At 44.6% G+C, this 12,845-nt stretch overlaps 1 protein-coding gene across 11 annotated transcripts in view; it reads right to left on the bottom strand.

Moving 5' to 3' along the window:
* KALRN (kalirin RhoGEF kinase) overlaps positions 1-12,845 on the bottom strand; it is a 464,736-nt gene that overhangs the window by 88,864 nt on the left and 363,027 nt on the right. For 10 of the 11 annotated variants that reach the window (XR_010440959.1, XR_010440958.1, XM_064717937.1 and 7 more), the window contains exons 35-36: positions 7,027-7,056; positions 5,184-5,430 (exon numbers count right to left, since the gene is read on the bottom strand). Coding sequence is in view for 9 of the 11 variants with exons in the window: in XM_064717937.1 (XP_064574007.1) it covers positions 5,184-5,430; positions 7,027-7,056 (277 nt within the window). In the remaining 2 variants the exon portion in view is untranslated. The remainder of the gene's footprint in view (positions 1-5,183; positions 5,431-7,026; positions 7,057-12,845) is intronic. The other variant, XM_064717931.1, reaches the window with a different exon arrangement.

Genomic DNA, 12,845 nt, shown 5'->3' with positions numbered 1-12,845 from the left:
AAAGGAGTGAAAATGAACATTTCCTGACGTGATTTTTCTATGTAAGCCATGTCTTGAACTTGTAACAAGGATGCAATGAGGCACTTAATGCCAGCAGAAGGGGTCCATGTGACCTCTCTTGAAAGACAGCCTATACTATAAAATTTTGACTCTGAACACCCTTGGTGGATCAGGAACAGTTTCAGGAACAGAAGTGAGGGTTTGTTTTTTTAAAAAATTTAAATATTGCATATTTATATTGACAATGGGAGCCTGAACATTGTTTGTTTAATAGGAACCCCATGACCAGCTTATATACCAGTTAAATCAACTGTGTTACCTAATGAAATGTTTCCTTTAGTTCACAGCCTTACAAACATTTTAATCGACCACTCTTCATTAAGACTCTCAAAACCAAAAACAATTTCTCAGCCTCCACAAAGACAAATGAAGGTTTAATGCAGCACACTAAAACTTCTGAATTGTCCTCACGCAGCTCCCCAGGGACATCAGCAGCCATTACCATGGAATATGTTTGCAACAGAGATTGTTTAAAACACAACCGAGAGAGTGCTTGAGCCAATGCAGATCACAATTTAAAGCTCAACAGGAACAGGGATATAACAAAAGAAGCCTAGACTCTTTTCCTGCACTAAACCCCAGGATGTTCTTAAAAAACAGAGATGTGGGAAGAAACAATTATGCTTTTCCCTACACAGCTGATTCTTCTGATATCAGGAACTGGAGGAAAGAGTCTTTCAAACACAAGAGCTGGATTAGCATCACCAGCTTTGCACACTAATGCATTAAATTACCTGCTCTTCCCACATGGAGAAACTATCAAAATGTGACCTCTTTCATTGACACCACTCTTCTCACCAACCTTATTAAATCCTTATTCTGCTTCCTGTTGTCCCAGCCCAGCCTGCCATGGCACCTGCCAGCCCCAGGCTCTCTCAGGCCATAGGTGACCCTCAAACACATGAGCAGCAGTGACTGGTGCAGCACCAAAACTCTCATCCCTCCTGCCCAAAGCCTGGTGCTCTGCCAGAGGCTCCTGGACAAAGTGACACACCTGGGAAGGACAGGCAAGATGGTCACCCTGCTAACATGCACCTTGCAAGATCTGTGTTTCCTCTTCCTCTGGAAAAAAATATCCAAACATTTCTCAGTTTGGTCTGGTACAAGGACCAAGCACTGCCACCCTGCTGTTAAGTGGACTTCAGCCTGCACAGCAAGATGTTTGCACAGTGTCTTAAAAAAATATATTCCTCATCTCCTCCAGAGATATGCACCAGACACAAGTATCCTGTGGGCAGGATCTGCTTTGGGGCCCTGAACAGGACCTTCCTCTCATGTATCATCAATCCAAAACAAATGCCATGAAACCCTATCTCTTTTTTAATGTCCTCTTTTTCTTTTTGTGATGGAGGTTGCTTAAAATTACTGCAAGAGCTAACCTCTGTTACTCTTTGAGTTACCCCATGTGCTTGATGTTACAAGAAGTTACCAGACAATGACTTTTAAGACCAACATTTCATCTAATTCTTTCATGGGCCAAATTCAAATTTGAAATCACTCAAAGTTAACAGGTTGCCACCAAGAATATTCTTGGCTCAGTGGGCTTAATGAAGGTCATGAAATTGCTTTCTATCAAAGTGGATTTCTCTCTCAATTTGAAATTTATAGCTTAATACCTTAGAGCTCAGTTATAGGATAAAAGAGACAGAAATAAAAGTCACAGCTTTCCTGTATATATTCATGTGGGATAGTTCAAACAGAGCTTCATTTCTAGTACCAGAGATCTTTCTTTTTCCTTCCTGGGAATACTAGCCAGAAAAAAAACCCATCCTGCAAATTCTGGAGTCCAGTAACAGAGACTGCAGACAAATTCCTTTTACTCAATCATCTGTGTATCACTAGCAAAAGGTGAATCCCAGAAACCTGTCTGCCTTTTTACAGAGGGTAATTGCAAACACTGTCAGATCATCAGAAAGGAAGGACAGGCAGGAGGATATTGTGCTCTGAGCTGTAGTCAGGTCATGAAAAAATCAAATGTGTATCCTCCAAAGGAACACAGCCAGGAGCCAGACGGAAGGCTGGGAGACCAGTCCTGAAAGTCTTTGCACTCTTAATGATCAACAAGAGAGATCTGAGCAGATATTTCATCACAAAAGGTAGGAAGTGTTCTCTTCTGGGTGTGTTCTGATATATTCACACCATGTCTTTCCTTTTGCAATATTTTATGTTAATTCACCACCAATTTTCAAAGGAACAGTGTAAGAGAGTGAGAGCCAGACAGAGCACATGTTCCATTGTCAAGTTTGGTTTTGCATTTCCAGTGGCTTTCAGTTAGACTGTTCAGAAAGGCTTGATGAGGATTGCACTGATGTTTTACAAAATATTCTGGTGATCCCCCCAAATCATTCAAGCCTTCATTTATTCAGATACTGGCTGACATATTACTTCCTTTAATCTTTCATTTTAAGGGCAATAGGTAGCTTCTATGAGCCATGATTTACATTTATCCTCCAGCATTACTTATAATAGGACCAAACAGAGTAATTTGCCGTTTCTGCCTATGAAGATGTAACTATGTTTTGAGACTTGGCATAACTCTTTTTATTTCTAAAATAGATGGTAAATACTATAATTAGAAATGTTAAGTTCTGAGTACAGGTACTTTCTGTACTTAAAATTACTTGTGCTTGTAAAAGCCAAGAACTATGTGCCTTGGTAATTGCAAGCAAAATTCAGCATTTAACCTGCTTTTCTGCAACTGTGTATGTTTACATACTTGAAGCAGACCAGGAACATCATTAATGTTGATATAAAATGTGCTAGGTTTTGTTCTGGGTTGTAGAGAAAGGCAAGAAATTGTGGAAGCCTGAACCAAGGGATTCTGCATGCAACCAGTGCCTAAAGCTACTGGAAGTAGAGAAGGGCACAACTCCGAATAGTTAGAAACCATTTGTCATGCTAATCTTTCCAGCACCTCATGAGACCAGCAGGCTCTTTCAGCAGCTACTGCATTTTCCCCTTTAAGCTTACTCCTCTTTCTTTATTCCCAACATCTGTTCTTTCAGTTTAAACAATTTCCTGTTTTCCTAATAGAGGGAGAACTGATTAGACACAGAGCCTATTTGCTGTACACTGGCCAAAATTGTGGACTGAGTGGTTATTTTTATTATTTCTAGCTGCACTTCTGGAGATCCCATTAATTCTGAGGCTCCCTGATACAGCTTTGGTATGTGCAGGAAGAAAACTGAGGCCAAGGGGGACAGAGATATAAAGGAAATCAAGGCCATGAACACATGGCTGGAGCCAGCCTGCCCCAGACTCACTTGCTCGGAGATGCTGGGCCAAGAGGCAGCTCCAGCCCGGGAGCAGTGGCAGTGTTAGGTGAGAAAACCTTCCCACAGGCAGGCAGGGTGTGCCAGCAAAGCCCTGGTGCTCTGCTGACACAGCCTGGTGGCTCCCAGCTATCAGTGGGCACTGCTCCAGCAGCCACAGCCCAGCACTGGACCCACCCTGCCCTACCTGTGGTGTGGTTGTGCCCTGAAGCTCACACAATCATGCCAGAAGCAGAGTCTCCATGTCCCCTGCCAGCCTTCAGCCCCTGCACCACCCTGTCTCCATCCCCAGGATTTCCTGCCTCCCTTTTCACAGCCTGCTCTTGCAATGTTGAAGTTTTATTTCATTTAAGGAAAAGCTCTACAGCCTGGCACTCTCAAATGAGGTTTGGCTGGAGTTTCACAGTGCCCTTGAGCAGAGACACCAGCCCAGCTGCTGGACCAGGCACACAGCAGACACGTCCCAGCTTCCTGTGAGTCATGCCAGCCAGTGACTGCTCTTATGCAGACCAGGCTGGTCTGCAGCTTTACCTTTCTGTTCATCACAGATAATTTGCATGGAGGAAACTGCAGCACTGCTCAGCTGAGGGCTAGGACAGGCTCCTGTGGCAGCAGCAGCAGCAGGGCAGGGCCCTGGGAATGCTGCAGGGAGAAGAGGTGCCAGAGGGTCTGAGAAGTGCATGAGGAGCTTGGAGCTCACACTGCAGACAGAGCTGACAGCTGAGGGGGTCAAATCTGAGAGAAGCTGAGCTCTTGTCCCCCAGGTTTGGATCAGATCCTCTTACAGGGAAAGTCTGAAACTCTGGCCCTATAGCAATGCTCTGTCCTGGGCGTGTGCCCCACTCCCAGCCTCCGCAGCGGGAGGGCAGGCAGGGAGCGAGCACAAACTACAGCTCAGTTTCAGTGCTTTTTCTCCAAACAAACAAAACCACCAAGCCTAACTTGCTCAAGCAACAATGGATCAAATTCTATTTCTCTTAATGCTGAGTGGAAAAAGAATTTAAAAAGACAGTTCAGGTTGCTGGCTTCCAGTAGGGAGTGGGATGATAGGAACCTTTCCTCCCTGGACATTACTTGTGGTGTGCATGGCCAGAAGGGGGGCCATAGCCAAAGGAGACCTGCTCTGGCCACACTGACCTGAACCAATCCTGGTCTATCAGTCTGGACCATCTCCTAAGCCTGGTTGCATGGATGCTGTATGTGGGACACACATTGCTCAGAACAGAACATCAAGTAAAGAGGCCACAGACACCACAGAGACAAACAGTATTCACCATTCGTTGTGAGTGAAGCCCAAGCTCTCAGGATAATACCAGAGATGTGTTTTGTTCCACATTGATTGTAAAGGATTCTTTCCCCATTGTACTGTGCCATTACACACAATGTCTCCAGTTCACAAAGTAGCAGAGTGTACCAGTACTCACTGGTGGCGTCTTTGCATTTACAGACGAGGATATACTAAAAGAACATGAACTAGTGTGCACTATGGCAATCATAAAGTAACAGATCCACAATTTGGGGCATCCTGGGCGTGTAGACAGCATGGCTTTCTCTCATTCTAGGCCTTTAGGCACTGAAAACAGTCCCTCTGTTGTTTAAAAGTCTTACTTTTATCCAGAATCTCGAGACAATGATTACCACATAGCAGAAGACGCACATGTACAAACATTGATTCACGGACATGGAGTCAGGCTGGTGCTGTGCCCGTTCACAGGGACCTGGGAACAAAACTCACCAAGGACTGAACAGCCTTTACCCACTGACTGCAGGAGCAGCCCAAGCAGCTTTGCACTTACATGATACAAAAGGGAAAACCCAAAACAACCTTAAACCAGCTGGGCTGCTGCCTACCTTTTCCTGAAGGGAAGAAGCAATCCATCTCCACGCTGCTGCGGGAATGGGAGATGCAGAGAGCGCTGCTGGGCACCAGACCCTCCTGTGGTGGGCTCCTCTCCGTGGTCCTCACCAAGCACCAGCCTGGCCTCTCACTGGGCCTCTCCAGCAGCTCCACTGTCTGCCCCACCTGAATGCTCAGCTCGCTGCTGTGGCCCGCTGTAAAGTCCTGGAGCACCACAGTTAGTTCACACCCTCCAGACAACTGCCCAGGTCCAACAGGAAAAACAGAAACAAAAAAAAGAAAAGGAATAGATGTCAGCGAGGGTAGGATGAAAGCAATCATCTCTGCATCATATTTACACTGGCAAAGACAGGATTTGTGTTCCTTAGAAGCCAAGTTAATAATTTGTTTTGTCAAAGTTCAACACGTTGTGCCCCTGGTTTCTTTTACTTCTTATTGATTTTGCTGGGCTGAAGTGAGACACCACAGCTACCCACCCAGTAACCTTTTGAATGCCAGCTGTGGGGGAGTTTTTGAGTTGTGAATCTTCTAGCTGTGAGTGTCCATCAGAAACCCTGAGTGGTTTTTTGTTGCTTTAATTTCTGGGGTCACTTTCTAGCTTGGCAATAGCCCAGGATGTCTCAGGGCTGTGCTTCATGGTGTGACAAATTCCAGCTCATCCCTCTACAGCATAAGTGAGGCACATTCCCACTGGCCACCAGTGCAGTGAGGAAACAGCTTCTCTTTTCTTGGAAGACAAGAAATGTACCCTCATCTTCCCAAAGCTGCTCTAGGGACCTCTTGGGAGAGTAAAATCCTGATGGGACAGATCAGAAAAGCTCCTCCCATGCTCTCTGATGGAACCCAGAGGTGTAAATATATAAACACACAGTGATTGATTATATGCTGACTTTCAGGATTTGTACCTAGGAATAAATGTAACATTTTACTTCCGTACTGAGAGCTGGAACTGCTGCTTTCCTTCAGCCTCACACCCTGTGACTCTCAAAGGACAACAGTGGTCTGTGTAATCACAGTCTCTGTATATCCAGGGACTGGGAATATAAGCACCTGTGTGCACATAAATAAGTGATTGTACAGATTTTTTTAACAAAGCTTGGGGTTTCTTTAATGGAGTTGGATCTCAGGGTTGGATCCTTGTATGTCTAAAAAGGTGTGAGAATGAATCTAAGTTTTTCTGGCCTGAGGAATCTTTCTTAATGTTCCTCTACAATCCATTGTAGAGGAGCATTAAGAAAGATTCTTAATGTGGATTTCTTGCTGCCTGCCTGTTGTTAGGGACCCTCTTTCTTTGTCCTGTGTGCTGCATGCTTTCCTGAGGTATGCAGGAATCTTTGAGGTCCTTTTTCCAGTGGCAAATTTGATAGAAATTTTGACAGAGATTAGTTCACTGATTTTATTCAAAAGTTACTGAGATGAGGATAGTAAACAAGCATAATACTATAAACTTTCTTAGGATATGAAGCTAAAACCAAGGATATTATTCAATAATTTTAAATGAATGACTTGTAAACCCAACAGAATTGGAAGAAACCTTGTCAGATGTGGAGCAACTGTGGGATCAGTAAAACCTGGGGTCTGCTTCTCAGCTTGAATGGGGGAGCCCTTGAGGAGAGCACACACATATCTGTAGACTTCACTCTTGAGCTGGTACAGTCTCAAACTCCCTTTTCTCAGCCCAAGCAGCCCCCAGTACACACTCCCATGGGAACAGCCTGTCTCCCCACTCAGTGGCACAGAGGTTTTGGTGTCATTGCAGATGTGAAAGAAATCCCACTCACAGGGCTGATATTCACAATTACAGAAAGGGGTCAGTGGACAAGGACTGGTTCTCACCTGTCCTGTGTCTCTGCCGTAGACGAAATGCTAGATTTGGGGAAGAAGAAGGAAATATTTCTCTGAAAGATTATGTGTAAGTAAATAGAAACAAACAAACAAAACAAACCATGGCAGCTGTTTGAGGCTGTTCAGACAAAATTCTGGCATTAATCCTGGCAGACAGAGCTCAGTGCACTGATGGAAGTGCACAGGAGGTCAGTGTAGCACCTAGCTGGGCAGTTTATCAGCAAACCCACCACTCATCATGTTGACAATCTCCCCATAACTGGAGAAGAGACATTCACAGGGATGGTAAGAATGAGATCCTGCTATAATATTTGCTGAGGTTTCTTTGCTATGGACTAATTTGAGGAGTAGGAAATCTTCCTGGCCCAAAATAGTATATAATTTGGCATGGTGTGGGATATTTAAGACAGGAAGAAAAAAACTGATTACTTCTTGCTAAATACACAGACACATCTTACCAGAAGTGATGGATTTCTCCTAATTCTTCCACTATTCCATGCTAAGTAAACTTTCTGCCCCCCAAATTATGCTATCTAAGATATCTTTTCTGAAAAAAATCAAATCTCTCTTTCTTTTAGGGGAAAATGTGAACAAATACTCGGCTCTACCAGCTTCTCTCCCACGGAGCTGTTTAGAGCGTTCATGCCCTGTCCCGGAGCACCACTAGGTGTCCGTGTTCACCATCACACAGCAACTGAATTTGCCATAAAGAATTAACTCTTGCTTGTCTCCGAAGTGCTAATCTAAGAACAAGGGGAGGTGCAGTGCCTGGGCATGAAGGAGCTGGTTCAGACAACATCCCCAGACTCATTGCTCTCAATGATATGGGCAGAGGATGTTCCAGAATATTTTAAAAATTGTCTTCAGATAGTTCAGATAGAATTTTGAAAAATAAGTAATTTTTATTGCTTAAGCATGAAAGGTGAAACAGCCTGGGAATATTCCAGGGAAAAAGGCCTGATCAAGATGACACCTGGGAAAGTTTGGGACAAACAAGGCACTTTCCAGGGAGCATCAGCGTGGGAATTGCTGCCCTAAGCAGCTCCCTGCCCTCCTCTCTGGGGCTGAGGGACAGCTGGCCTCACATCAGTTTATGGTAGGCCTTGTCACCCTTCCAAAAGAACTGAACATCTGGGACACAAACAGATGCTTCAATATGGGCAGCACCTGTAAATTTTGTCCCACATGACCCTCAGGTACCTTCCAGCTCTGTGTGCCTGTTTTCTTTGGTTCATTATAACAGCAATTTAATATAACTAAACAGGAAGTGATCATCCCCTGGAGGAGCTCCTGGGCACCTGGTGTGATCAATTCTGCCTCAGCAGACAAGACTCTTGCCCTCTCCATTTCAGATCATACCTTTGATGGGTGAGGGAGGGAACTTGCTTCCCTCAGCTCCCTCGAGGCCTGAATATCCCTGAAGGCAAATCAATTTATATCATCTGCGGCTCCAGGATCTGCTGCATGGAAATGTGGACCAGGGCTTCCACATGCTCCAGCTGACTGGCAGGAGCCAGTGCTAAAATAACAAATTTCCAGGGAAAGAGCTCCCTTTGGCAGGTGGAATTAAGCAGTTTCCCTTTTACAGGTAGGTGTACAAGCAGTTAGCTCAGGGAGGGCCCATAGATCATTTTTAGGTGCCAGTTCCAAAGAACAGAAAAGGAACAGATCATTTTTAGGTGCCAGCTCCAAAGAACAGAACCCTTCCTGTTGCCCAAGGGCTTCCAAGTATTTCCCAGGCTTGTTCCATGTCTTACATACCACCACACCACAAAGAATATTTTCTTACTAAATTAACCCACAGCAAAGTAATCTCTCTGGAAAACTTATGATATACTGATATACATACAGCTTGTAAGCCACTGAGGAATAATGCAAATACATCTGGTTCCCGATGACAGAAATTATTTCACCTGCAAAGTGATCACTCAAGCTGTTAGTTAGTTACTTAATTTGTTTTTAGAGAACAATTTTCCAACTTAAGAGAAGTATATCATGCTTCCCTCTATGCTGGAGCATGGAAATAGGAATACAGATGGACTGCTGGTTTCTCACACATATTGCATTTGTTTTGGAAAGAAAATAGAGAATGCCCTTGGGGTTGAAATTCACAGGTAAATGGCTTCACATTTTAACATATAATGTTCACTTTTATTATTCCTGTGATTAAAACCACCATTAAAGCCACTGACTGGATACATTTAGAACCCAGACAGCACTCTAATCTGTATGTGGCACAATGAGACACATTAAAATAAAAATAACAATGCAACATGCCTTTGCAGAGCACAAGGCATAACTGAAAGATCTGACACAGGGACAGATCTAACAAATTACACAGCAAGCAACAGCCTCAAAATCAGGAAGAAAAGGAAATGGCAGAAGCAAATAGCAAAATATAATGAGGAAGCAAGAGGGCCCCAAGCTGTCTGGAGTGGCTGTATGTCCTGAGAGAAGCTGGCAGGAGCCCCAGCCCATCTCCACAGTGCCTGCCATCAGCAAACCATCTCCCATCCTCTGCCTCCATGAGTTCCTGGGCTAGAAAACATCACTGTGCATTCAGTGTGTAAGTGTTTTCAACAGGTTGTTTTAACCTAGTGATCAAATCTGAGCTAGAGAGGAGCCCTGCCCATTCAGCAGTGCGGGCAGGGACCCAGGCACAGCCCTTGGGAGCTCCTCTCTGCTGCAGGATGCTGCTCACAAACCTCAGAGCATTGATGTGAGCAGTTTATGGCAGACACTGACTCTGGGGAATGAGCTCTGTCCCCCACATGAGCCTTCCTGCTCCTGGGAACACCCACCCCAGTGCTGTCAGCTGCAGCAGAGTGAAACACAAACAACCAAAATATCCCAGGCATGGCCACGTCCTGCTGTGGGGATGGCCAGGCTGCTCCAAGAGCAGGAGCCAGCCCAGCTCCAGTGACCAGCAGGCACTGGTCAGTGCAGGGTGACCATGGGATTGTCCTTGCTGAACCACAGTGTGTGTGCATGGTCACTGAGTGTGCATGGTCACTGTGTGTGCAGGGTCACTGAGTGTGCAGGGTCACTGTGTGTGCATGGACCATGGGATTGTCCTTCCTGAACCACAGGGTGTGTGCATGGTCACTGTGTGTGCATGGTCACTGTGCACCTGTTTCATTTGCAGCCACAAAGCAGCAGCCAGAGGAAGCAAGGCTGAACACCAGAGGCAAATTCATCATCATAGTGCAGATGGAAAACACCTACCAAGTCACAGGCTGTCCTTCCCTCAGATAAATCCCTAAAATAGATCTTAAGTAGTACTAAATGCACTCCAGGTGAAAGTGAAGTGGGCATGGTTAGTTTCCAACAGGGGGAGCAGGTATTTGGAGGTGGGTGTCTGAAGTCTGCGTGTTTTGAAATATGCCAGCACTGCTGTGGAAACCCACACAAGCTGGTTATTTACATCTATTCAAGAGGACACAGAGCTTGGCTAGTTTAAACAAAGCATTTTGTGTGCTGCAGCACTATGGCCTAATATAAATTGCTAGTTTTCTGTTGCTTTTAGGCTTTCTGCCTGTCTGCTTCTGGATGAAAGCCAGTTTTGAATAGAAGCATTAAGTCACCATAAACAGCCTATTTCAAGAGGGTGAGAGAGGCAGTAGGAGCAAGAATGGGATTTGCATTCTTATCAAGAGATTAAAAAAGTGAATAAAACCATTTGGATGTTGGTTCAGTCTGCACTGAAATAAATCCAGGAGCTGTCAATTTAGCTGGGGGATGGACGTGAGAAATCTTATCCCCCGTGGAGTTCTTTGTGAAAATTTCTGTAATTTCATCGAGATTTTCTTTTTGCTGGGAGGTTAGAGAGTGAGAGATCAAATTCAGAAAAAGCCTTTGAGGAATCTCAGTGCTAGAGAATTGCTTTAGTTTTTTTCCTCTGTAACAGGCTCTGTTTGGAATGTGAACTCTGAATCACCCATGTCTGTCACTCTAAAGCCTCTCAGCTCTAAAGGATGCTGAGCTCTGGCAATGCTGGTGGATGTTTTGTTGCATCTAGCCTGATGCTAGGTGGTTCAGGGCTGTTTCTGTGGAGACAGGCTGTATTTCAGGAGCTGTGGGCTAACCAGGAATAACCTGCTGCAGTCAGTAGCATTGCTCTGACTCATCTGAGTCCTTTTCAGTCCTCAGGCCCCACTACCCATCTTCCATGAAGATGGAGTTGGTGCTTCCCACTCTTTCTGCTTCGTCTGACTCAACAGAGAGGATCAGGGCTTCAGGGGAAGATCTGTTTATATTTAGGCAATTCATCAGCCTCATGGATGGGATAATGGTGACATCCAATGGGCTAAATGTACCATCTTTGCTCCTCTCAACAAGGAGATAACAGAGGCATCTGGGTGTGCAGCATTATAAATGTAAGCACAGCAGTTGTTCCACAGCAGGAGGAAGAGACAAATGGCATGTAGGACATATAAATATGCTAAAGGAAAGGAAATCTGGTGTTATGGTCTCATGTAGCACATACCTTTCCAGCATCTCTTGCTGGAGCTCCTACTAGACGACCATATCCTGACTGCCGGATTTTGGACTCTGGCACATGCTGACATCTGCAGAACAGCTTGAATGGAGCTGTCTGAATTATTTCTGGAGCCTTTTTACCAGAAAGTAAGACTAAACTCGATCCAAATGAAACAGCATTTCTAGCTATAAAAATGCTTTTGAAGATAAAGACAACCAGATCCACTTTGTTTCATGCAACAAATTGAACCAGAGCATGCCTGTGTTTGATCTGAGGGTTTTCTCATGGCATTTGGCTCAGAGAGCTGGTACCCAAATTCCATTCTTTTCCCTTCCCTTGAGAAGCACAAAATGGAGCAGATATCATCTGTGCTCCTCAGTAACACACAGGCAGCACATCTGGCTCCAAAACCCTTTGGCTTTGGAGGCTGAGCAAGGCAGATGGCTGAAGCCCTCCAAGGTAAGCCCCACCTGCTGTCTTTTGCAGCCACAAGATGTTCTAAACCAACGCAGGGTTAATAAAAATGCAAGAATAGACTGAAATCAGGGAGCTGACTAGCTGTTTTCTTTCATGTTTGGCACCATTTTGAACCAGGGATCAAGAGTTCCAGTCACAGATGATTCATCAGACACCAACTCCTGGGACACTCCTAGCAAGTACACAAAACCTGATCATGTATTCTGGTCAGGAACTTTGTTAAACACCTCCACGTTTAAGCAGCAGAGGCAAGTGTGCACAGTAAAGTCTTTTTTCACAGCAGATGAGTTTAAAATAGAAATCCAGCTGCTGGCATCACATACCTGGTACTGAGGGAAAAGGAGGATTTGAGTCTGATGGAAGCTTTAGAAACAAAAGGGATAAGAAAATGAGCCCTTGAAAAAGGTGGGTAATATGAACATCTGTCTATCTGATTGGGGCATTCTGCCCTGAGCAGAATTTTGAGAAGGGAGACCACAGAATCTTCCAGAAACCTCCCTCCTTCCACAGTGCTCCCAGCTAAGTATGACCCCCACTATTTGTTTCTCTACAAGGAACCTACAGATTCCGTGATATCAACATCAGGAAATAATTATGTCCTTAATTAACCACTTCAGCTTTTCAATTACACCAAAAGGAACCAGTTACCTGAAGAACTGTGAACAAGGGTTCACAGTAACCAGAGGAGAAATCTCAGATAGCTCTCTTGGGAAGGAAACAAATGATACAACAGTAAATTAAAAAAGCACAATAAGGCCACCTAAGAATGCTTTAGAACAAAGTAAATCTCAGTTTGTACACTAGATCAGATTTGCTTAATGCACATATCCCCAGATTATATTTCCTTTATAAT

This window comes from Zonotrichia leucophrys, chromosome 7 (genome assembly GCF_028769735.1).
Source record: "Zonotrichia leucophrys gambelii isolate GWCS_2022_RI chromosome 7, RI_Zleu_2.0, whole genome shotgun sequence".
NCBI classification, from domain to species: Eukaryota; Metazoa; Chordata; class Aves; order Passeriformes; family Passerellidae; genus Zonotrichia; species Zonotrichia leucophrys.
Note: the sequence above shows the minus strand (reverse complement) of the source record. Positions and strands in the feature narration are given on the sequence as shown.